The sequence below is a fragment of the Convolutriloba macropyga genome, unplaced genomic scaffold (genome assembly GCF_964194025.1).
Source record: "Convolutriloba macropyga unplaced genomic scaffold, txConMacr16.3 SCAFFOLD_669, whole genome shotgun sequence".
In the NCBI taxonomy this organism is placed as follows: domain Eukaryota; kingdom Metazoa; phylum Xenacoelomorpha; order Acoela; family Convolutidae; genus Convolutriloba; species Convolutriloba macropyga.
Genome location: NW_027451610.1, coordinates 40,531 through 63,696, shown reverse-complemented (window position 1 = coordinate 63,696; position 23,166 = coordinate 40,531). Strand labels below are relative to the sequence as shown.

Genomic DNA, 23,166 nt, shown 5'->3' with positions numbered 1-23,166 from the left:
CGACTGAATACATCAAAACAGAAAGATCAGAATTCACTATGGCATAAAATAGAACATTTTCTTACGTCTAAAACCAAACATACCGACGATCTCTTACGTTTAAATACCGAACATACTGAATCTCTCTTGCGTGTAAAACGCGATACCGAATTTTTTTACGTTCGAAACCGACAATACTGAACAAACCGAACGTACCGACGCTTTCTTAAGTTTGGAACCGCAGATACCGAAGATGTCTTACAAATACTTCATCGTTTTTGTTCAGTCTTCTCAACTAGGGATGACGTTAACACCTCGACCCGCGTTAAAAGTTCCTGAAAGAGTTTAGTTTGAATTAGCAACAAATCCATAATTATTAAGTGGCCCATAATTGGTTCCGTAGCTGCTTTGTTCATAACTTGGTGGCATTTCTTCAACAGGAGGCATTTGAGTGGCGTCTCCACCTGTCATTTGTCCAGCTGTAAAGGCGGGTTGATGGCTGGAAAAGGACTGGACATGGAAACCAATAGGACAAGCGGCTACAGGTGCATGGAACCCGATTTGAGGGTACGATTGTGAATTTGTCGGAAGTGACGAGTCGTAGCAATTCGTCGGGCCAATTGGATAGGGTGGAGAATTTTCTGAGGGCATGATCTATAAAAATAGGATAACTTTTTTCAAACTAATTCAAATAAAATATTTCAGAGGGTGCAATAGAAACTTTATCTCGGAAGGGTTCACACGGCAAATATATTTTGATCTTGCGCAACATTGGTCAATGTTGATCAACTGATGATACTCATGTGAGATCTTGTGGTGTCCAAAACCGAATCAATGGAAATTTTTTCAACACCTGCGGATTTTTTATCATTGCATTTTTTATTTTTAACTTAACCCCAGGTTGAGGTCCAGACGCAAATTGGTTTATGATCAGACCCAGTCGAGCGCACACCCGTGTGTTCCCAGACCAAAATTACAGGTCTGGACGGAAGTTCGAGCGCACTACAGTCTGGACCATAGTCTGGAGATGGTCTGATCAGAGCTCATTTTGGTCTGAAAAGTTTGGACCATTGTCTGAAGATGGCCTGATCAGAGGTCAATTTGGTCTGAAATGTTTGATAATAGGCAGATTCGAGCGCAATTGGGTCTGATCATAACCTCTTCGAGCGCACTTGGATCTGATCAGAAATGTTTTCGAACGCAATTGGGTCTGATCATAGTCTGATTAAGGTTTGGGCAATGGTCTCAATTTGAGTCTGGAGTATGGTCTGAAGATGGTCTGATCAGAACGCGTATGAAAAGTGTGATCAGATACCCTTGTGTCTAGAAAGTCTGATCAGAGGCAACTTGGGTCTGGAAAGTCTGATCAAATATGATTTCGGTCTGGAAAGTCTGATCAGAAGAAAATTTGGGTCTGGACCTCAACCTGGGACCTTTTTCCACTTATCTTATCCTGTTGTTGTTTTTTCATTTGGTGCTTGATAATTTGGTGCTTTCATTTGGTATAATTGGTGCTTGATAATTCTATTATGCTAAGCATCAATTAAATATTTTCCGCTGTTTTTGAACACAATGACAATCTTTTTGACTATTTAAAGCAATTTAAGCTATAAATGCCTGTTAAGCATTTCAGAAAACTTTAAAGCAGTTTTTTGGCTTTCTTCAAAGTTTTCATAGTGCTGTAGGAGTTTTTTTATTTCTTGAGATATTTTGGTTACTTTTTTCAAATGGTCTGATATATTTTTCAGTCATTCTTTGTTTTTTTCCCATTTGATTAGTTTTTTGTGCTGAATAGCTTATTTGACTGATATTCTGGGTGTTCTTACTGAGATGAGACATTTGAATGTTACACAAACCTAGTTTCTTCTCTTGTTTTGTTTTGTTATTTTTGTTTATTTTGCGCTTGTTTATTTTGAGCTGACAAAGGATTGAGAAGAACTAGTATAAAAAATTTATTGTTCTAACAAGTATTAGCTTGACGCAATTTGAGGAGAAGGTAAAGGTTGCCATTTTTAATAACCCCAAGTATGTTAGAAGAGTTGATTGGTAAAAATGACTAGAATGGTTGAAAAAATTTTTTGTTTTGCTTTGTTTGTCTGGGGCATAAATAAATTTTGAGTTAAGTCATGAGGCTTCCGCCTAATCTATTTTTTGACAAATGAACAAGCAAAAAATAAAAAATATGTGAACAGGTTTTAAAAATTTGTTTCTGTGAACGAATTCAGAAAGCGGAGAAAAAGGCGGGTTGTCATTTTATTTCAAAACTTCTTTTTAAAAAAAGAGCACAAATAGCAGCGGCAAATATGCTGAGCAAGCATTTTTTTAACCTTCAGCTTTTTTTGTTTTTGTATTCGTTTTTGATTTGTTTGAGGATTTTAATGTTGAATAAAAAGTTGTTTTAGACTAAAAAATGTTTATCTTGTTGTCGGATTGCGTTTTGTAGTTTCTTCTAGTTAAAAGGAGCCCTTTTTTGAGCTAATTCCAAAGCTCTTCAAACTTTTGCGCATTTTTGGGCTTTTTAAACAATTTTTTTCCCATTGTATTCATTTTTTCCAGCTATTGTCAACTGGAGAGACGCATAATACGTGGTGGTATTTCTTATTAAAAGCTGAAATAGATATTTTTGTGAACCAATCAGTTATTTTCTATGTTTTTTGTTTTCTTTGTGTTCTCTCATTTTTGACTTATGACTTATGTTTCTGTGCTTATTATACCTTGTGTAATAATGTGCAATGCTTCTCGACTTAACCGCTTGAAAAACATTTTTTTGTTTGTTTGCTTACAAGTAATATATGAAAAATAGTTGAAATTTGCTGATTTTTAGAATAATTTTAACTTTTGACTATTTTGCTATTCAACTTAATGTTGTCATTTCTCTATTTTGACGGATTCCGCCACTATATACTCGTAAATTGAAGGGCGAAATTATTGTCAACGACGCTTTTGAGTCGTTTCCTGATTTTGTTCTGTCTACTTTTTCTTCCCTCTCTTTTCGACATTTTGTATGTCAGCGAAAAATCAGCTTTTAGTATTAAATTTAGCCACAAAGGATTGGAAAAAAAGAGAATTTTAGAAATCCACTTTTTTCAAAAGATTATCAAAGTTCAATGGAAAACTAACATTTGCTGACAATTATGCTATACATCTTCATTAAAAAATCTGATTGTGCCGCATGTATTTGTTGATTCTCATTGTTGCCTTTGTGGCTAGTGCCGACAGAACATGACAAAACATGGTTTTGTTTCAAAATACATAAATGAAAATGCCTAATTTTGTTCTTTTTGTTAATATCTAAAATCTATCTAATTAATTTCTTTTTCTAAGAGTTTTAAAATTAACAATTTGTTTTTCTTTATCTCTAAATAGTTTTTGAGTTTTTCCGGCACTTGTTGTTCTTTTGTTGTCAAAAATGGTAAAAAGTTTCTCTTTTTGAGTTGATTTTCTCTTTTTTGTCTGTTGGTTAAAGTTCTTCATTGGCCATTAAAGTATATTTTGCTAAATATTTAATTAATAGTTTTCCTCAACTGTTTGAGTTGCGGCTCGGTACTCTTCGTGCTCTGCTATGTTTTTTTTCGTTCATCACTGCAATTTCTTGACAACATTGCGTGCGTGAAGTTGTTTTTCAAACTTATTTAGGCAATTTCCTAGTTGCTCTCTCAAGAATTTTGCCGAATGTTTTTTTAAAGTTGTGCGTTGTTCTATGCATTTGATTTTGCTCTGGTTATAAAAACGGTTTTTACTATGAAGTGCACTTTTGTACGCTTGGCTTCATTATTTTTGCGTGATTTATTTTATTCTCATTTCAAAATTAAGTCTATTGCTTACATAAAAGTGATTGAAAGCGATAAATGAGCCAAGTTAAGATAGCTGAGTGATTGATTTCCGAGACTGCTGGTAAAGTTCCGAAAACATATCAGTTGCTTTGCATGCCTAAAAAATTGTTATTCTACACTATCTAAGTTGAATTTCTCCTCCGGTCATTCGATAGCATTTTGTCCGACGTTAATTGATTTATATTTGTTCATTTGCGAGAGTTTTATTAATGAAGCATGTTCTACCTCAGTCTCAAAATGACTATTAAATTACATAAGTGGGATTACTTTAATTTAAAGATATTTGCAGGTAACTTTACAGTACATAAAAAGCCAACCAAAAAATGTTGAAAAAACATAATCTATCTTGTTTCGGTCTCCCATCTTATTGGGGGAATACATCTTTTCCTATTTTTGGGTATTTGTAGTCTAAGTACTCATTTTCAGACGTTGCATAGGTTTTACGCATTCCAGACATGTCTGGAAACAGTCAATTGTAATCTTAAATTTTAATCAATTGCAATCTGATGTGGTTATGATTTTAGACTTGTATATATGTTCTTCGAAAATGGCTTGGCGTTGGTTCAATGAAGGCAAAGTTCATAACATAACTACCGTACTCAGGTTAATAAAGCTACGCAACAGTTGTCTGAACTTTGAAAACTTAGTAAGGCGGTAGCGTATCGATAAAAACCGTACAAACATTTCTAAGTTACCGTATTGAGGCATTATCAAGATTAATAATGTGCGTACTAAGGCCGTCTCAAGCTTGATAAAGAGCCATACTAAGGCCTTACCAAATTTAATAAGGCGTTCTAAAAACGAAAATGGCATAAAAATTGTTGGAAAACTCTCTCTAGTCAAATTAAAAACTGGTTATAGGAGAAGTAAGTCCAAGCACACAGTAAGACTGCGCTATAATTTCCTCTCTCCAATTAAAACAAAACAGTTAAGACAAAACATTTTACAATACATAAAAAAATATAATAAGTTTTTTGAAAAATTTTCTGAATTGAATTGAAAACTGACTGTGCAAAGTTTTCATTTGTACTCTGCGCGGCTTTACCCTCTTAATTTTTTCATCCTTCTTAAAGTTGACGTGAAACACAATACCTATAGTTGCCATTTGCAGCAATTGTTTTAAAGTTGTTCGCCTTTTCTATGTGTTTAAGCATTTTTCGCTATCAAGTGCACATTTTACGCTTGGCTTCTTAATTCTTGCATCATTTAATTTATTCTCATGCCGGAATTAAGTCTGTTGACAACATAAAAGTGATTTTAACCGATAAATGAGCAAAATTGGTATAGCTGAATGATTGATTTTTCAAACTGCAGGTAAGGGTTCAAACTCTGTCAGTTGTTTTGCACACTTAAAAAATTAATTTCTATGTTAGCTAAACTGAATTCCACATCCTGTCGATCAGGACCACTTTGTTTCACACTAGTCGGTTTTATTAGATCATTGGCGTTGTTTTGAAAAATGCGTGATCGACCTCAGTCTCATATAGACATTTATTTTTCCATATTTTCACTTTCTAAACTAGTTGGGATTTCTGTAATTCAACGAAATTTTCAGGTAACTTTACAATACATAGCTCAAAGACAATCACATTTTGTTAAAGAAAAAACAGATCAATTTTGCTTGGGTCCCCCGTTTCTTTAGGCAGACTATTTTATGACCCGCAACAAACTTAATGCTCGCCTATCATTTTTCATTACATTTTGTTAACCCCAATGGCAAAAATGTTGATTTCCTATGTCCAACTTTGTAAAAACTGTCAAAGTTTGGTTTAAAAAGTGAGAATCGATAACAGTATATTTAGTGGAAATTGACAAAAGTATGGTTACCCGCCGCAAACCGACCTAAGTTTGAGTGCTGGCACGACAATGTGTTTTGCACAGAGAGTAAAAAAAAATTCTTCCTCTGTACTGTCATGGAGACAAGATCGGCAATTCTTATGGGATGCATTAAAAATACATAGAAACGACCACTACAATGATGCATGACTGCTGTACCGCATACAAAGCTCCAAATGTTAAAATAGATATTAGCACAACATTGTCAGCAGGAGTTAAAACTTTGTTAAACTTAGCGATGGAACCCAGACCCAGACTGTCGATTGTATGTGGGGTGAGGGAATTGTAAAATAAAAAAATGTGTGTATACATCATGGTGATCAAAAAGCGACTTGGGATCGTATAATACACTGTGGGGAGTCAGCATCAAAACACCGCTTCTCGTTCAATGTTAATAGAGTTAATTGTTTTCGTCGTTATGTTTACTGATGATTGCCCGGACTCAACGGCAAGTCAACATCAGTACTGGGCACGTCAAATTGCAAGTTTTATATCAGTACTGATTCAGAACTATGAACATGTCAGTTTTAACACTTGTCAGTATAATGCAAGTCTTGGCCAAGACATGCAAGTCTAAATGCAAGTCATGGCCAAGACGTGCAAGTCTAAATGTAAGTCTTGGCCAAGACGTGCAAGTCTAAATGCAAGTCCTGGCCAAGACGTGCAAGTCTAAACGCAAGTCTTGGCCAAGACGTGCAAGTCTAAATGCAAGTCTTGGCCGAGACATGCAAGTCTAAATGTAAGTCTGGGCCAAAACATCCAAGTCTAAATGTAAGTCTTGGCCAAGACATGCAAGTCTAAATTCAAGTCCTGGCCAAGACGTGCAAGTCTAAACGCAAGTCTTGGCCAAGACGTGCAAGTCTAAATGCAAGTCTTGGCCAAGACATGCAAGTCTAAATGTAAGTCTTGGCCAAGACATGCAAGTCTAAATGCAAGTCTTGGCCAAGACATGCAAGTCTAAATGTAAGTCTTGGCCAAGACGTGCAAGTCTAAATGCAAGTCCTGGCCAAGACGTGCAAGTCTAAACGCAAATCTTGGCCAAGACGTGCAAGTCTAAATGCAAGTCTTGGCCAAGACATGCAAGTCTAAATATAAGTCATGGCCAAGACGTGCAAGTCTAAATGTAAGTCTTGGCCAAGACATGCAAGTCTAAATGCAAGTCTTGGCCAAGACATGCAAGTCTAAATGTAAGTCTTGGCCAAGACGTGCAAGTCTAAATGCAAGTCCTGGCCAAGACGTGCAAGTCTAAACGCAAGTCTTGGCCAAGACGTGCAAGTCTAAACGCAAGTCTTGGCCAAAACATCCAAGTCTAAATGTAAGTCTTGGCCAAGACGTGCAAGTCTAAATGCAAGTCCTGGCCAAGACGTGCAAGTCTAAATGCAAGTCTTGGCCAAGACGTGCAAGTCTAAACGCAAGTCTTGGCCAAGACGTGCAAGTCTAAATGCAAGTCTTGGCCAAGACATGCAAGTCTAAATGTAAGTCCTGGCCAAGACGTGCAAGTCTAAACGCAAGTCTTGGCCAAGACGTGCAAGTCTAAATGCAAGTCTTGGCCAAGACATGCAAGTCTAAATATAAGTCATGGCCAAGACGTGCAAGTCTAAATGCAAGTCTTGGCCAAGACCTGGCTTGCCTATAACATGCTTAAATATGCTCTCTAAGCATGCTTTGAACAAGCCAATGTCTACTGAGTGGTAGTTACTTGAACTGATGCAAAAAATTAAACAATCCTTTTTAATATTTGTTCAAGTTGTTGCATAAAATGCAAAACATAAATTTGGAGAAAAACCGTTACTCTACTATTGAAAATATTGTTTATAGTTTAGCTGAAAAGTTGAAAAAGGCAGCATTCACAATATTTTCCACTGATCCGGGTGGCGCATTCCTTGTAGTCATACTAGTACCATATATTATTACAGATTATAATATGTTTCATTATAATATATGTATTATATATAATATATGTATTCATTATAATATATATATGTTTCATTATAATATATGTATTATAATGTATGTATCAATGTATCCTTACTGGGAACTCGTATATGAACCTAGAATGATGAATTCGAAATCAAAAAAATTTTATTTTCAGTTTTTTAAAACGTATTTGTAAGAACTTACCAAAATGAGTCAGAGTCAACATTTTCCAAATCTCAAAAGAGCTCACACAAGCACTTTGTAAAAATGTTTGCATTGTGTTAGCTTATAGTTACAAGATACATTTTGCATAAGCTACATAAAGTTCTGTGGTTTTTACTGCAGATAAAGACATAATTAAACCTTATATGGAAATTTGAAATTTGAGTTAATTTTATCTCAATAAATGTCAGAAATAAAATTATAGAAGCAAAAAAATTTATTTTTTTTCTGTGGGTTTAAAGCTTTTAGTAAATTGACTGTTAGAGCAACATAAGAATTCAAGTGGCCACCGACTGCATTTTGAAGCTCTATTCAATTTTTTATTATGATAATAAATATGACTTTGTATGATTACTAGGAAATTTTTTCAAAGTTTTCAATTAATAAAAAAATTACACAATTTTGACTCCCAAAAATTGTAATGCTATTCTTGTATGATAATAAGGGAAGCATACATATCATCTTTGTGTGGCTACCGGGAAATAATGCAATTCGCATGTAACTCTGCATGACTATTAGGATTCCTGCATGTCCTTTTAAGGTCAACAGGAAATATGTATTATAGTCAGATCAAAAAAGTCAACTACGATAGAATAATTTGATGAACGGAAAATTTATTTCCATTCGCTTTAGTTTTAATGCCTACAGCAATGATTGCAGCAAAACTATATTTTGAAAAATGAATAAATATAACTTTCGTGTTAAAATTTTTGCAAGATGGGAATTTGATTCGATATCAAGTCTGAAGGGGTGACTTCGGTAAGGAATACCTGTAGTGAGTTCTCTGTGTATGCGGGGGGAGGCAGGGAGGCGGAGTATTCTGGTGGAGAAATCTGCCTGTCTCCCACTCCGTCACTTCTTCCACAATTCTAAAATCATATTTAAATTTTAATCAACTTCTTCCTACAATTATTGCCTCACCCCCACCCTCACCTCTAGGAAAAATAGCCCGGAAGCATAGCCAAATAGGCCTCCTTGCCTCGTTTATTGCATATTGACATATGATTTTTACTGCAGATTAAAAAATTTTGAGATTGCTTCAGATTGTTTTTAGGGAATGCGTGGGCAGCACACTTTAGCCTAATTAAGCGAGGAGGGTGCGACTATAATGGGAACAGCTCCTTAAGTCTTGAGACAGGGGGAAACAAAAGTTTCATTTTCACCCTAATAGCTAGAGTTTTTATGTAGGAATAGCAAGACTTTCCGATTAGCACCCACTTTTTGAGTCGTTTGGTCACCTATTTCTCATGAGACAACTTATCAGCTCCTAAATGACCAAATTAAGTCAAGTTTAATTTTCTTTTGTATAAACTCTATGTATTTCTCATACATCCTGCAGATATATGTCTGCAGTATGTATGAGAAATTGTTGACAGCAAAAACAAACAAAAATTCTGCCGGTCAGTCTCAATGACGACGGTCGGTCTAAGCAAACGACTAACTTGTCAGTGGTAACAACATTTGCAGATGAAACGAAAAACTTAATTGAGAATCTTTTTATTTTGATATTGGTCATCGGACAAAATTTCTCCTCCAAAATATGGAATAGTAGATGCTTGAATGCTAGATTTAATTTTACTCACGCTAGATTTAATTTTAGTCTGAGTAAAATCAAATCTAGCATTCAATCATCTACTATGAGCAGTCAAGCATCTGTCATTGAGAGTGACAGGCAGAATTTTGTTTGTTTTTGCTGTCAACAATTTCTTAACTAGAAAGTTCCAAAGTTCATTTAAGCAGTGATAACGTAAAATTTATTTTTGAAGAAAGTTGAAGTTCTTAATAATTTCTCAAACCGAACACTTCAGCGAGAAGGAATTTGTTTCGAAAGATAATTTATATTCAAACACTGCTCAGTTTTGCTAATATTATACTGTTTTGTACAAAAAGCAAATTAAATGCGCTTTGATTACTCTTCAGCATATGGTGATGAAATTGCGTTATCTATTCTGTCCCCCAAGTTTTTCTTATGCCATCCAGTTACAAATTATGTATGGTTATATAGCATGTTAATATGAAAAAAATAGCAGAGGCGCCGGGGGGGGGGGGGGCAACGAAGCTGGAGGGGGGGTTGAAACAGTTTGGATCAAAATTTCAAAGCGCCCATTTAAAATTTTTTGAATTAATGGCAGAGCAAGTATACTGACAGCAAGAAAGTTGGGATAGATATTATCACAAATGATAACTAAACCAAGGAAAATACCAATCAAACAGTTTTTTTGAAGCAGACCAGCGATTTGTCTATTTAACTTCTGCTCTTGCTCTCAAAGATAAATGTAATCTCTAGATCAATATTAGGTTCTAAGAGCATCGAAAATTTTGAATTCAAATTTCAACTGTTAATAATCAAACCTAATTTTTTTTTGTTTGCATAATTGGCTTGATTGCTGCCCTGTGAGTGATAACCCTGTTTTAATGTATAAGGTAAACTTAAGCCAGAGAAAACAGAGGAATTAAGAGTTTAAAGAAAGAAGATCAGGCATAACTACACTGAACAAAAAAGGATCTATTCTGTTGCCCCCCCAGGTTAGTGAACAAAATTCTTTTATGACCCCCAGGCATACGTGCTATTTTCTTACATAAAAACGTGCTATATAACAACCTATAATTTGTAGCTGGGGGTCATAAAAGAAACTGGGGGTGCGAAACAGAATAGATCCCAAAAGAATGAAATTTGAACAGTGTTGCTCTGAATCTCATTCCTTTGGGGATCCCCCGGAGGTTGGTGGCAGAATAAATCAGTGCTGAATCAGTATAGAGACATTTTGTTTTTTAGGATGCCAGTACTCTGTTCATGTCCCATTTTACAAGGGCCGGTATTGATTTTTGAGTAAAAATTATTGCATGAAAAACATTATGCTCAGCTTAACTCCCGCTAACAAGGTTTGTTTTCTATGCAATTTGGATTTTCGAGCGGGTAATCGTATCATTTAATTTGCGTAGCAAGTAGTAACCACTAAGCTAAATGGGCTTTGTGATAACTGCCTGTGATGTAGTATGAATTAGTATGGATGGGGCTATCGATATAGGAGTACTGAATCCTTTTAATTTTAGTTATTTTAATCTAGTTCAATTTCATCAATTTTTAGTTCTCAATTGTTCATTTCCTGTTTGAAGATTCATGTTCATCTTTTCATGCTTGTTAATTTGTTTACATATTTTCCTGAGATAATTGTCTATTCATGCTGTCCAGTCATTCTGTTTGCCGCAACTTGTAAAATATAGTTAGGATCAAATTGCTGATCACATTCTGTTTATCTTAATTTAATCATTCTTGTCGAATCTGAATTCAAGTTTAGTTGCATCTCTTTCAATCCAAAATTCGCCCCGCGAAGTACACAATTTTACAATATTAGAATAGACCTCATTTCGGTAAGCGAAATACTAGTTTCGAAATTAAAGCTAACTCAGCGGCGCTAAAAGCACTCATAATTGGAACTCAGAAAACCGGATTTTCAAAATACAAAATTAAAAGTGAATTTGCTCCGCGAAATAGTCAATAATTTTGTAGTGACAAAACTCCTAAATCGGCACCGCGATTTCATTTTGATTACAGTAATAAAATCTGTATGACATGGCGCAGTCAGTTTGCGAATCTAGGAAGACACCGCTGTCAATAGAGCCATTTTGGGAACGACCTACTTTAGATCATCCAATACATTGGGAGAAGTGGCGAATTCAAGTAAAACTTGCAATCCTTGCACGAGAGAACATCACGCTAGATGCGCTTCTCCAACCAAAACCAACAACGGTAAGACTACCTGTTGAGCCGAAATATGAATTGGCCATCGAAGATGCGACAGAAGATACGGACAGAGACCGACAATTTAGGAACAATCATCTGAAGCTTCAATGGGAATTGAAATGCCAAAAAATAACGGAGGCAGGCGTTTTGTGTGGAGAATGACCATGGCATCTATGTGACCAAAATGTGTTTCACTCCTGTATCTCAGTATCGGAACAGAAGGAAAACATCTTCTAACACAAAAATTTCCGCATGATAACATCTACGATCTCACTAGCCTCAAACTCTGGGAGATGATGGAAATAGCTTTCATTCGTCCCAGAAACTTCACCTTTGATCTCTACGTGTTTTTCTCACGAAAACAGAAAAAGGCTGAAACTGTAGAACAATTCTACAGCATTTTGAAAGAATTGGCGGAAAATTGTGAATTCGAAAATCGAGAAGAAGTGATAATCAGAGACATCTTCATCACGAATATGTTGGATGATGATATTCAACGTGAACTCCTTCATGACACAGTTGATCCAGAAAGAGCTCTGAGTATAGCTGTAAATATGGAGATGGGTCATCAAAATCAACAACGGATTTCATCCAACAACAACAACAACAACAACAACAATAACAGCGCAACTGGCAGTGCAATCAATGCTCTACAATCCTTCAATAGATTTTGCGGCGCGAATGCACGCGGAAAACAACCAGGCAGAGTAGCAGTCAATCGAGCAGCGACTGGTCAGTGTAGAGGATGTGGCCAAGTCTGGACTTCAACACATCGTCAGGTTTGCTCTGCTCTGGGTAAGAAATGCAATCTTTGAGGGTTACTCAACCACTTCGCAAAGGTATGTCGGAAAAAAATAAATAATACACCAAATTCTCGTCAAGATAATCGCATCAATAATGTAGAAACTACTGAAACTGCAGAATAAAACACACATTCGGAAGATCAAATTGTAAATTATGTAAACTATAATGAATATTTTATTTCTGACTACGATTCTTCAGACGATAATTACGTTGCAATGGTAGAAAGTAAACACACACCTATTGCACCACAAAACATGACGATAACAATTGGAAACACGGATTGTCATTTGCTCCTCTATTCTGGTAGTGGTTGCACTATAATCAATATGTCACTTGCCAAGGAAATAATGTTTAATTGTGCACAATCACAATGGTTGGAGAAAAAACCGCTGGAACTGAAATCTTTTTCGAATGATATAGTCGAAACATTAGGAACATTAAAAACGCCAGTTCGTTGTAATGATTGGAAAATTCAAAAAGCAAAAATCACGCTAGTTGCGGACGGTTTTAGATCCATTCTTGGACGTGACCTTTTTGATCAATTGGGGATAACAATTTCACAAAAGTCTTACCGAACATAGAGGTAAACAACGTAGAAACTCCTTGTACAATAAAAAAAAAATCACTGGCAACAGAATTTCCGGAACTCATCTCAAGAATAGGAAAATTGAAACATCATACAGTTAAATCAAAATTTTTACAAAAAATATTGTGTCACGCACCAAAAAGGGAGAAAAGTACCTATTCATCTTCAACCAAAAGTTAAAATTGAACTCGAAAAGTTGTTGAATGAAGGACATATCGAAAAATTAACAAACTGTTCTGACCAGTTTTTCATCTCTCCAATAGTTATAACAGTCAAAAAAGACCAATCAATCAAAATAACCTTAGACTCCAAAAACTTGAACAAAGCTACTCACAAAAACAAGTACCGGATGCCAAATATCGATTCACTAATTCAAACGATCTCACAGACACTATCAACTGCACCGCAAGAAACAGCTTATTTTACGGCACTCGATCTGCAGTATGCTTATAGTCAATTAATTTTACATAGCGATACGGCCCGCCATTGCAACTTTAATCTAGTAAGTGGAGATATGACCGGCAATTATCGTTGCAAAGCGGAATTTTACAGACTAACGGTTGCCAGCCGAATTTCAAAAAGCAATTGATTGTACACTTGCCGGCCTAACCAATACATTCTGTTTTCTTGACGATATATTAATAGTAAGTAGAGGCAAAATAGAACAACATCTTGACCTCGTACGAAAATGCTTAATGAAATTATTTCAAGAAAATCTTCAAATCAATCTTGCAAAATTTAAAAAACCATTTTGCAAAAGATAAAATTGAATGGCTCGGGCACAGCATCACTCAAATAGGCATAACACCATTATCAAATAAAACTGATACAATTGACAAATTATTGTCACCCTCAAATCTTAAAAAACTACGATCTTTTATGGGATCAGTTCATCATCTGGGAAAATTTATCCCCAATCTATCGCAATTGTGTTTTCCACTTAGACCACTTCTTAAGATAAACACAAAATTTATTTGGACATAGGAACATAAAGAACAGTTCGAGCTGATAAAACAGAAGATTGCTGAAACAACGGAAAATAAGTATGTTAACCCCGATCTAGAAACCCATATAAAATGAGATGCCTCACGTACAGGATTGGGTTGTGAATTAGAGCAAAGATCTTCAAACGGTTGGCACACCGCAGTTTTTGCATCACGATTTTTAAATTCTGTAGAAGATCGGTATAGCATCAATGAGCTTGAGTTATTAGGTGCTGTTTGGTCCATCGAACACTTCAAATACTATCTTTATGGTAATCCATACGCTGTAATTAATGATCACAGGTCTTTGCTATCGATCATGAGAGGAAATAGAGCTAACAAATTTTATAATAGTCGATTAACACATTTTTTCGTTAGATTATTACCTATTGATTCATCTACCCGGATCAAAAATGGGACTTGTTGATTATATCTCACGCGACCCGCAGCAAAATATGTTAATATATCTGCTTGTGATGAACAAATCATAGTTGCTAAATTGGACGTGATTGAACTCAGCGCGAAACGCTTCTTATTGAATGCAAAGAATTACATTAATTTTGCGGCGGAAATCCAATTATAAAACAAGCCTCAAATACTCAGCATACCATTAACAAATTATGCAGTGAATTTGCATCGCGAAATCGAGAATATTCTGCGATTACGTTAAATGATAATACAATTGGAAAAACAGCAACCAATAACTTAAATTCTAATACCCAAATTGAGACAGCAAACATTCCAAACTCGCTTTTTGCCTTAAATCACTCCACAAATCAGTCGAACAAAAACTTAAATAATTTTCAACGAATTGCGACTAAATTTCAAAAGGTATTAATGATGTCAAACTCAGACGACGAAACTCTCATGCAAGTGAAGCATTAAACACCATCTAAAGTAAGGTTTGCAGACCCAAGCAGGCCCATCCACAGCTCTCGCAGTGCCAGCAACACCATCGACGCCAAACACAGACACCACTATAGTTACTTCGCTGTCCATTGATGACCTATATACGAACGCCTTTAACGTTGTCTAAAATATTCTCGAGTACCCTGATGGCAAGCTTCACATCAAAGGACGCGATTCTAAAGGAGATCAGGGACTGTGTTCTCACAGAAAACGAGGACAGATGCCGACAGATAAGCCCTTACATCCATAGTTTTTAGAAGGACCTTCATGTTCAAAATGGATGTGTGTGTGTGCACTGACGATCGCATCGCCATACCCAACTCAGTCAAAGAAGCTTATGTGGAGACGATAAACGCAACGCATCCAGGGAGTTGGAGGATGACGGACATGGTGACACATGCATGGTGGCCGTACATTCATCGCGATATCATCACAAAATTGGCAAAATGCAATCCTTGTGTCAAAATTGGTAAAAATTTAAAATCTTTTATTCCTGCTAGCAAATGGGCACCATGAATATTATGCAAAGTACCAAATGAAGAAGTTCAAATTGATTTCGGAGGACCAATCTATAATGAAAAGAATCAAGAATTCTACTTTCTTGCATGCATAGATCGATTTTCTAAATTTCCGACTGCGGAGGTATTTGATAGAGGAAATGCAGATAATATTTTGAAATTCCTTCAAGAATATGCTTTGCTACACGGAATTCCTCGTTCTATCAGATTAGACCAAGCGCGGTGCCAAACTGGTCAACAAATTAAAGCATTTTGTAATCAAAATAATATACAATTAATTGAATCTCCATTACACGACCACAGAGCAACTGGACTTGTTGAAAGGCTAATTCAAACAATCAAGAATCGTTTAGCTTGTATTTAAACGGCGGCTTGAAACCAATTTAATTTGAAAGCATCGCTAAATTCTATTATTTACCAACTAAGTATATGCCGACAAAAGACTATAAATATATCGCCATTTGAGGCACATTTTGGCAGAAAAGCGAGTACTCCATTAAGTAATATTTCAACCGAACCTGATCCTAGTAGTCTCACATAAAAACGAATTTTGAAAAAATATTTAGACATGGGGACAGTTCGTTGGCAAGAGCTGATCTCGGTGGACAATTTGGACACAGAAGCAAGTAGTGACATCGAGCTGGAACAAAATAAAAAAAAGTTAAGCAAAGATGCGGTCCGACGGAGCAACGCGGATCCTGATAAGGAATCTCGTGTAATTCTCCATCCAGATGTTGGACTGGCAGTGCCAAGAACAGAGGCCTCACTCACAGTAAAACAAGCAAAGAAGAAACCCAAGAGCAAAAGATCAAAGGAAAGCCTCGATGAACTCTAAGAAGTTATGGCGCCTGGATCATCAGTACTCAAAACAGACGCCTACACATCAGTAATCAAAGAACCGGGGAGACGAAAGGTTACGAGTCGAAACTCGGATTTGGCCAAAATTGGGACGAAGGAAGAGCGTCAAACTGATTGAAAAATTTATGCCGACAGGAGACAGAAAATACCGTCAGGAAAGATAACAGAGGACTTAATTAAACAGCATGCGAGAGAGGCGAGAAAAAAGATGAGGGCAATAAAAAGATGAAGCATAAGAAAATCGCAGATAATGTCAGTGCACTTTCGTCAATCCACTCAAACGTGACAAGAGCGTTGCGAGCACGAATGCCAGTCAAACCAAAGAAAACCTTAGTACCCGCACCACCGTAGCCACCAACTGAAAGTGGAACTGGTTTTGCGCCGCCAATGGAGCTTCCGATTACGTCAATCGTAATTGCGGAGCCACCAACGCGACCCAAGAGAAAAGCAGCAACTAAAGCTACTGAATCTTTCCAACCAACACAGAAAAGAAAAAGATCCTCCCCTTCGATTACAGAATCTTACGAGCCCTTAATTTCCACTAAAACATGTCCGCCGGCCACTTCATCGTCCTCGGCACCTTCACGTCATAAGCGACGACAGTTAATCGTACAAAATAAATCAATCGTCTCTACGATTCAAAAAACTGCAGCCAGAAATCAAAATGTAGAGTCTGATTATACAGTGAACCCTTGTTCACCGTTACAAACATACCCGAACAATACTATATTTCCGCAAATTATGAAGGGCCAGAAAAATCAACGAGAGTTGGTGAGGCGGAAAGGATCAATGAAAGCGAATCTGATTAAAAATTTTCATAAATATTACAGTATTATTTATAGTAACCAGAAAATATGTTATTAATATCTTGATAAACTACTTCGTTGTTTATTTTTGTCGAGGGGGAAATGTGATATAGTATAGATTAGTATGGATGGGGTTATCGACTTAGGAGTACTAAATCCTTTTAATTTTAGTTATTTTAATCTAGTTCAATTTCATCAATTTTTAGTTCTCAATTGTTCATTTCCTGTTTGAAGATCAAATCTTCATCTTTTCATGCTTGTTAATTTGTTTACATATTTTCCTGAAATAATTGTCTATTCATGCTGTCATTCTGTTTGCCGCAACTTGTAAAATTTAGTTATGATCAAATTGCTGATCACATTCTGTTTATCTTAATTTAATCATTCTTGTCGAATCTGAATTCAAGTTTAGTTGCATCTCTTTCAATCCAAAATTCACGGAGCGAAGTACTCAATTTCACAATATTAGAATAGACCTCATTTCGGTAAGCGAAATACTAGTTTCGAAATTAAAGCTTACTCAGCGGCGCTAAAAGCACTCATAATTGGAACTCAGGAAATCGGATTTTCAAAATACAAAATTAATAGTGAATTCGCTCCGCGAAATAGCCAATAATTTTGTAGTGACAAAACTCTTAAATTGGCACCGCAATTTTATTTCGAGTAAAGTAACAATATCTGTATGACACTGCCTACAAACTAGTTTAGATATAAATAGTGTATATATACTACTATAGTAATTGCCATTTATAATCTACAAAAGTATGATATTACTCTGCTCATACTTAATTTTGGGGTATGAGAATTTTTCAGGCTGTACAAGATGATTTTAGCCATGGGAAACTACATGATCTCAATATAATCATAATGAAGAAGAACTGCACATTAGGAAATCTAAATTATTCTGGAGATGTAATGATTACAAACTCTAGCGCCATCAAGGAAACTAATTTGAATATTCTCAAACTTGATTATTCTCTTCAGAATAATGAATTTTCTAAAATAGACCAGCTGCGGACCGACTGTGGCTCAAAAACCATGTTATGTTGAAAATACATCTGATAGTTTTCTCTCCACATTTCTTAGAACTAACCAACTTACGAGAATCTTAGGAGAACCACGCCACAATTATAAGATCCAAGCAGCAATTTTTTTGTTAAGAAACGCTGTTTCGACATGAAAACGAATAATTCTATCTAAAACGAATAATTCTATCTAAATTTACTAAATTTAATATTCTCCAAATATTTCCTGCCGAGTTGAACCACAGATAATTTGAGGTTTGATTTGAGTTTTTTTCGCCGATTTGAGCTTTTACAATTTCAGCCTGCTCGGTAAATTTTTAAAAAAACGGAAAAGAAACGACTTAGATATAATGCAAAACCCAATGCCTTTTCTGCTAAAACCGTCATTGCGGTTCTTAAATATTTTCTGTTCACCGGATGAAAGAAAGTCTTTCGAGCACTATTTAGATCGCAAAAAAGAATCGCTCTGAAAAATTTATCCAGAGTTTTGAGTCAGATAATTGATTTTTTTTAAATTCTTCACGGTACTCCCAGATCATCTGCTCTCTCTCTCTCTCTCTCTCTCTCTCTCTCTCTCTCTCTCTCTCTCTTTCTTCCACTTTCTCTATATCTCCCTTGCCTTCAATATCAGCAGCTAGATGACTCCAGACTTCAGTAAAATAACAAAAAAACTGGAGATGAAAGCTATTTACAATGAAGATAATGATTTAATTTTAAAATTGGTTACGGTCTGGATGAAGAGAAAAATGTATGACTTTTTTCTAGCGATGCCAATTTTTATAGAGTAGAGATTTAAAAAAACTTGCAAAATTTCGGTTATTTTTTCGTTTTAAAAATGGAATTTTTTTAACTATAGATTTATTTGCTTGTATAGTACAGATTGAACATGACCTCACCTCTGGTACAAATAAAAAAAATTATCTTAAGATCCAAAAACGAAAGTACTGTATTTATTCGTCAAAATTTAGATATTGTAATAGGCAAATCTGCTTTAATCAGTTTATCCACGAAGTTAAGTAAATTGCTTTCTGAATAGATTGAATGATTTAGAAAAAAGTATAATTACTAAAATATTTCAATTCGCGTTGATTTTTTTTTGTTATTTTCCACTTTAAAAATTGCGTTATTTATTACGTCTTTTTTGTTCAAACTTATGTAATATTTCACATAACCAAAATGAGAATCAGCATTTTCGATAAATACTATGAAAGAAAACTCAAAAATATTTTTCTCGACAAATAAGGAGGCGGCGAATTTCAGGAGCAGAAATAACGAATTTTCCTCGAAAAGATACCAAGTTAACCATTGAGCTCAGCACTTTAGTGATTCTAACCGCATTTCGTATTTGATTGCAATTGCGCCTATTTTCGGGTTTGTTTTCATCGTGACCTGTGCCCGCATTCTTCTGTAACTTCCGTTTGATACACCGGCCAATTATCACCCCTATGCAAATGACCACCAGAAACAGTGCACCCAAAGAGTACCAAATGAGGTTGAACAAATTGCCCTCGTCTTCATGTATGTGGCAACATTTGTATGTGAGGGTACTTCTGTAGTAACAACATTTTTGGGCACCCGAAACACAGTCGCTGTTCGAAGAGCATGTAGAGGACATCGTAACATTTCACGCCATTTTTTGAAGGAGAAAAATCAGCCAAATACAATTAACTAAGATGAAAAAAAAAACAATAAAGAGATGCGTAAGGTGTTAGTTATAGTGAATAGGCTTAAAATTGAAGAGTTATAGAGAAATTGAGAAAGTTTTTTGAGAAAATTTTCGACTTTGCAGCTCAATAATTGTGAAAACTGAAAAATTATAGGTTGAAAATCAAAAATTTGCACTAAATTATTTTGTTCAACAATTTTCTTGTTCTTATTTAAGCGGAAAGGTGATCAGATTAAGTTTCCAGCAAAAACGTGAGAGACCACAAGCCGAAATTTAGAAATGAAATTGCATGCGGTTAGCTTAAGTTTTTTTTTAAAATTCTGAGTTGATTTGTTCATTTTAGAGCCATCCAAAATTTTCTGGTGATACACGAAGGATAAAGTTGCTCAGGTTAGTTTTTTTTTTGGAAATATAGTAATGCACATAAACACAGACACAATTCGAATTTCATGGATAATTTTACTAAAAAGAGATTATAAGTGAGTTTATGAAGAAAAGTTAAAGATATTTATTGATTTCTATCGTTATTCGCTATTGCTCTGTAAATAATGTTTCCGAAACGATCAAAACCGTTAAGAACCGCACAAAGATGTGATAATTAACAATTTCCGTCTTCTATTTAAATATGAAATCAAGCCGTTTTTTTTATTTAACTTCAATTTGGCATGGCAAGCAAAATATTTCTCTTTCGAATAAATGAAATCAATATTTTTTAATACATAACAGAAACAATTGTGCTAATATTGAAACGTTTGATAAACTGTGTTTCGACATTTACATTTTTTGCTTCAGCAGTGCTCAATCATTTACGAAATTTCAACATGCACTCTAATCTGATTAAAATGAAACTTTTTTTGAAGCTTTGGAATCGCTTTGACTGACTAAAAAACCACCTTGGAAAGCGTGATAAATTCCGAATTTGAGATCAAAATATGGAGAGATAAAAAACAGAACTCAGCTTATAGCACAAAAGACTATTTTTCAAAGTTTTTTCCATTTTTCACCTTTTTCTGCACCTGCGTGATTAATAAATTTTTAATGTGTGTTCTTTTATGCATTTAATCCTCTAAGTATAAACGATGGAATTTTTTTCATTTTAAGCTGGTCGTTATCAGAGCTTACCTAGATGCTGTTGAGTGTGCATATAAATTGATAAATTTCAAAGCTGTTGAAACATATTATTGTCTCAGATATTTTATGGACCGCTCTAAAAACTCCCAGAGGTCATGATAGGCTGTCAAAGACTTCAACTTATATGAAAATTTATGACAAAAATTTGTCACTGTTGTCTACGAAATAGCCACAAAAATGTCCCGAATTTAGCGGGTTTGACTTTTGCGATGTATTTTAAATTTACATTGCAAAAGTCAAATTTGCTAATTTTGAGAAATTTTTGTGGCTGTGTCAAAATTTTTTCCTCAAATTTTCAAATTCTCATATAACTTGAAGCAACTACGCATTACATTTTCCAGACAACCAAGTTATTTGCTCAATACTGAAAGCTATCGTCATGATGATGGGGTGTCTGCATCCTGGAGAAAAACGGTCATACTAAAAAATTGTGGAAATTTTGTTTTGCCGGTTTTTTAAATGACTATTCTTCAGCGTCTTTCACTGGCGTTCTTCAGTCACAAGTTTGAGCGCACGTGAACATTCTTCAATGGCTCTTTTAGGATATTACATTTTTAGCAGTTTTGTGGATGACCAACTACTATTGTCTTCCCCAAAAGGGTTAAAGAAGAACATCAAGTTTAAACTTGAATATTAATGCTGAAAACGCGTTACATTTTTCTCCAAAATTCGAGACTTTCACTCGAAAATTTTTGGAAAGTGGTTTGACTTGAAATTTAACTTTAAATTGTTATATAAGTCTTGGACAAAACTTGTCAAGCTTGTAAAACTTCTTTTAAGACTTACCCAGTACTAAAAAATCATAACAGAATTTCATTTAGACTTAGATCAGTAATTATATAGATTTGTCGTCCATAAGTAAAAGTACAATTTATGGTGAAATTAATGAATCCTGTAGATTTGGTTGTAGCTGCAAAAAATGTAGTTAAGATTTCACAGCTTGGCTCATGATTAACGATTCAATAATTCAATTTTAGCGGCGAAGAAAAAATGTCACCGCAATTCTTTTTTGTTTATCTTGTAGAGCTTGATCGAGAGCGCTTCTATGTTGAGGTAAAATATGTCGTGTGGTTGTTTTAATATAGCTGGATGTTAATTGGACTGAACCCCACTACTGCACTGATGCGCGACCAATTTTTGTTTGCCTGGTTCGAAATAATAACTCAATAACTTAGGCAAAAACTTTCATTCATATCACTATCAGAGAATGTGTCATCACTATCGCAAGAATAATTTTCATATATGAAATTTTTTTATAATTTTTTCATTATTTTAAAATTTTTGTGATTTACGAAGTAAATTTTCCATAATATAAAGGATCCACGATTAACACTTTTTGTCAACGCGTGTAAATATTTACAAGACAACTTTAAGCTAGTTTTGTAAATAAAACTTTAATAAGATCGCGCAAAGATTTAACACGACCATATCAAGAATGCACAAAACAATAACCGTCTTGGTAAATCTGGTCTTCGTCTAAAATCTGATACCAAGGCTTTCATTTTTACTGTTGAAAAACAAAAACCCAATTTAGGTAAATTAATATACTGTGAGATGTACTGAATACTCATCAAAACTTCTGGGGTTCAATTGGAACTGATCAGACAAGTACATTGCTACACATTTTTTCGCTTTTTTTTGCAGAACAGTTTTATATGCTCAAAAAAGTAAATCACTTGGTTTCGACAGGTAATTTGCTTAGTTTTCAGAAAGAGTTGGAAACCTTTTCTTGTTAAAACTTCTATGACGGTCGCCTTGTGATTATCATTATAAGGAAAAAATTATACTAAAATTATATAGTAAAATTTTATGTCCGACATTATAAATATGACTAATACTTGTTGAAACAAACCGACTCCTAGCGCCATTGCAGTTCTTCTTATACAAATTATTGGACGCTATTTTTAAAAACTTAGAATTTTGTTCTGAAGATCAGTTTGAGATTGAAAACAGTTTTTCTGTAACTAATTGCTATGTGGCATCGCTATGTAGTGCAATTGGGGCATTGGGTATGCTACTTAACGGGCGTGCAACAAACACAGTTACATACTCCGTGCTACTATAAGTTTTGGATATTTTAGTCGAAAATTTGAACTTTGAAGACCTGGCTTATATCTTAACCGTGAAAAATTGATTATAACTGTTTTAGAAAGTCCAAGTCACGCATTGCATTATCCGATAAATGCCCTTGCGAAATAGATGTCAGAAAAGTCTCAAAGAATCCTGCAAGAGTCTCACAAGATAACTAACTCTTTAGAAAACAACCACCTCATGGAAGAGAGTAAAAATTTTACCAGAATTTTGTTCCAATTTGATTCTGGTATAAGGATTCCTTTGATAAAATATTC

General features: G+C 35.1%; 1 protein-coding gene across 1 annotated transcript; it reads right to left on the bottom strand.

Moving 5' to 3' along the window:
* Positions 1-305: 305 nt before the first annotated feature.
* Positions 306-20,678, bottom strand: LOC142356844 (uncharacterized). The gene is made up of 4 exons (XM_075408617.1): positions 20,258-20,678; positions 19,355-19,689; positions 8,558-8,656; positions 306-633 (listed from the first exon to the last, which is right to left on the bottom strand). Exons 2-4 carry the CDS (start codon positions 19,634-19,636, stop codon positions 325-327), a joined length of 690 nt encoding a protein of 229 aa, XP_075264732.1. The 5' UTR covers positions 19,637-19,689; positions 20,258-20,678; the 3' UTR covers positions 306-324.
* Between the last annotated feature and the right edge of the window lie 2,488 nt (positions 20,679-23,166).

Bases quoted from the DNA above. Each gene is read 5' to 3' on its own strand.
- LOC142356844 (XM_075408617.1), bottom strand. From the start codon at position 19,636: ATGTCCTCTACATGCTCTTCGAACAGCGACTGTGTTTCGGGTGCCCAA. The intron at 8,657-19,354 runs GTTAGAATCACT...ATATGATTTTAG, and splicing joins GCAATCAAATACGAAATGCG to AATTGTGGAAGAAGTGACGG. The intron at 634-8,557 runs GTATTCCTTACC...CTATTTTTATAG, and splicing joins ACACAGAGAACTCACTACAG to ATCATGCCCTCAGAAAATTC.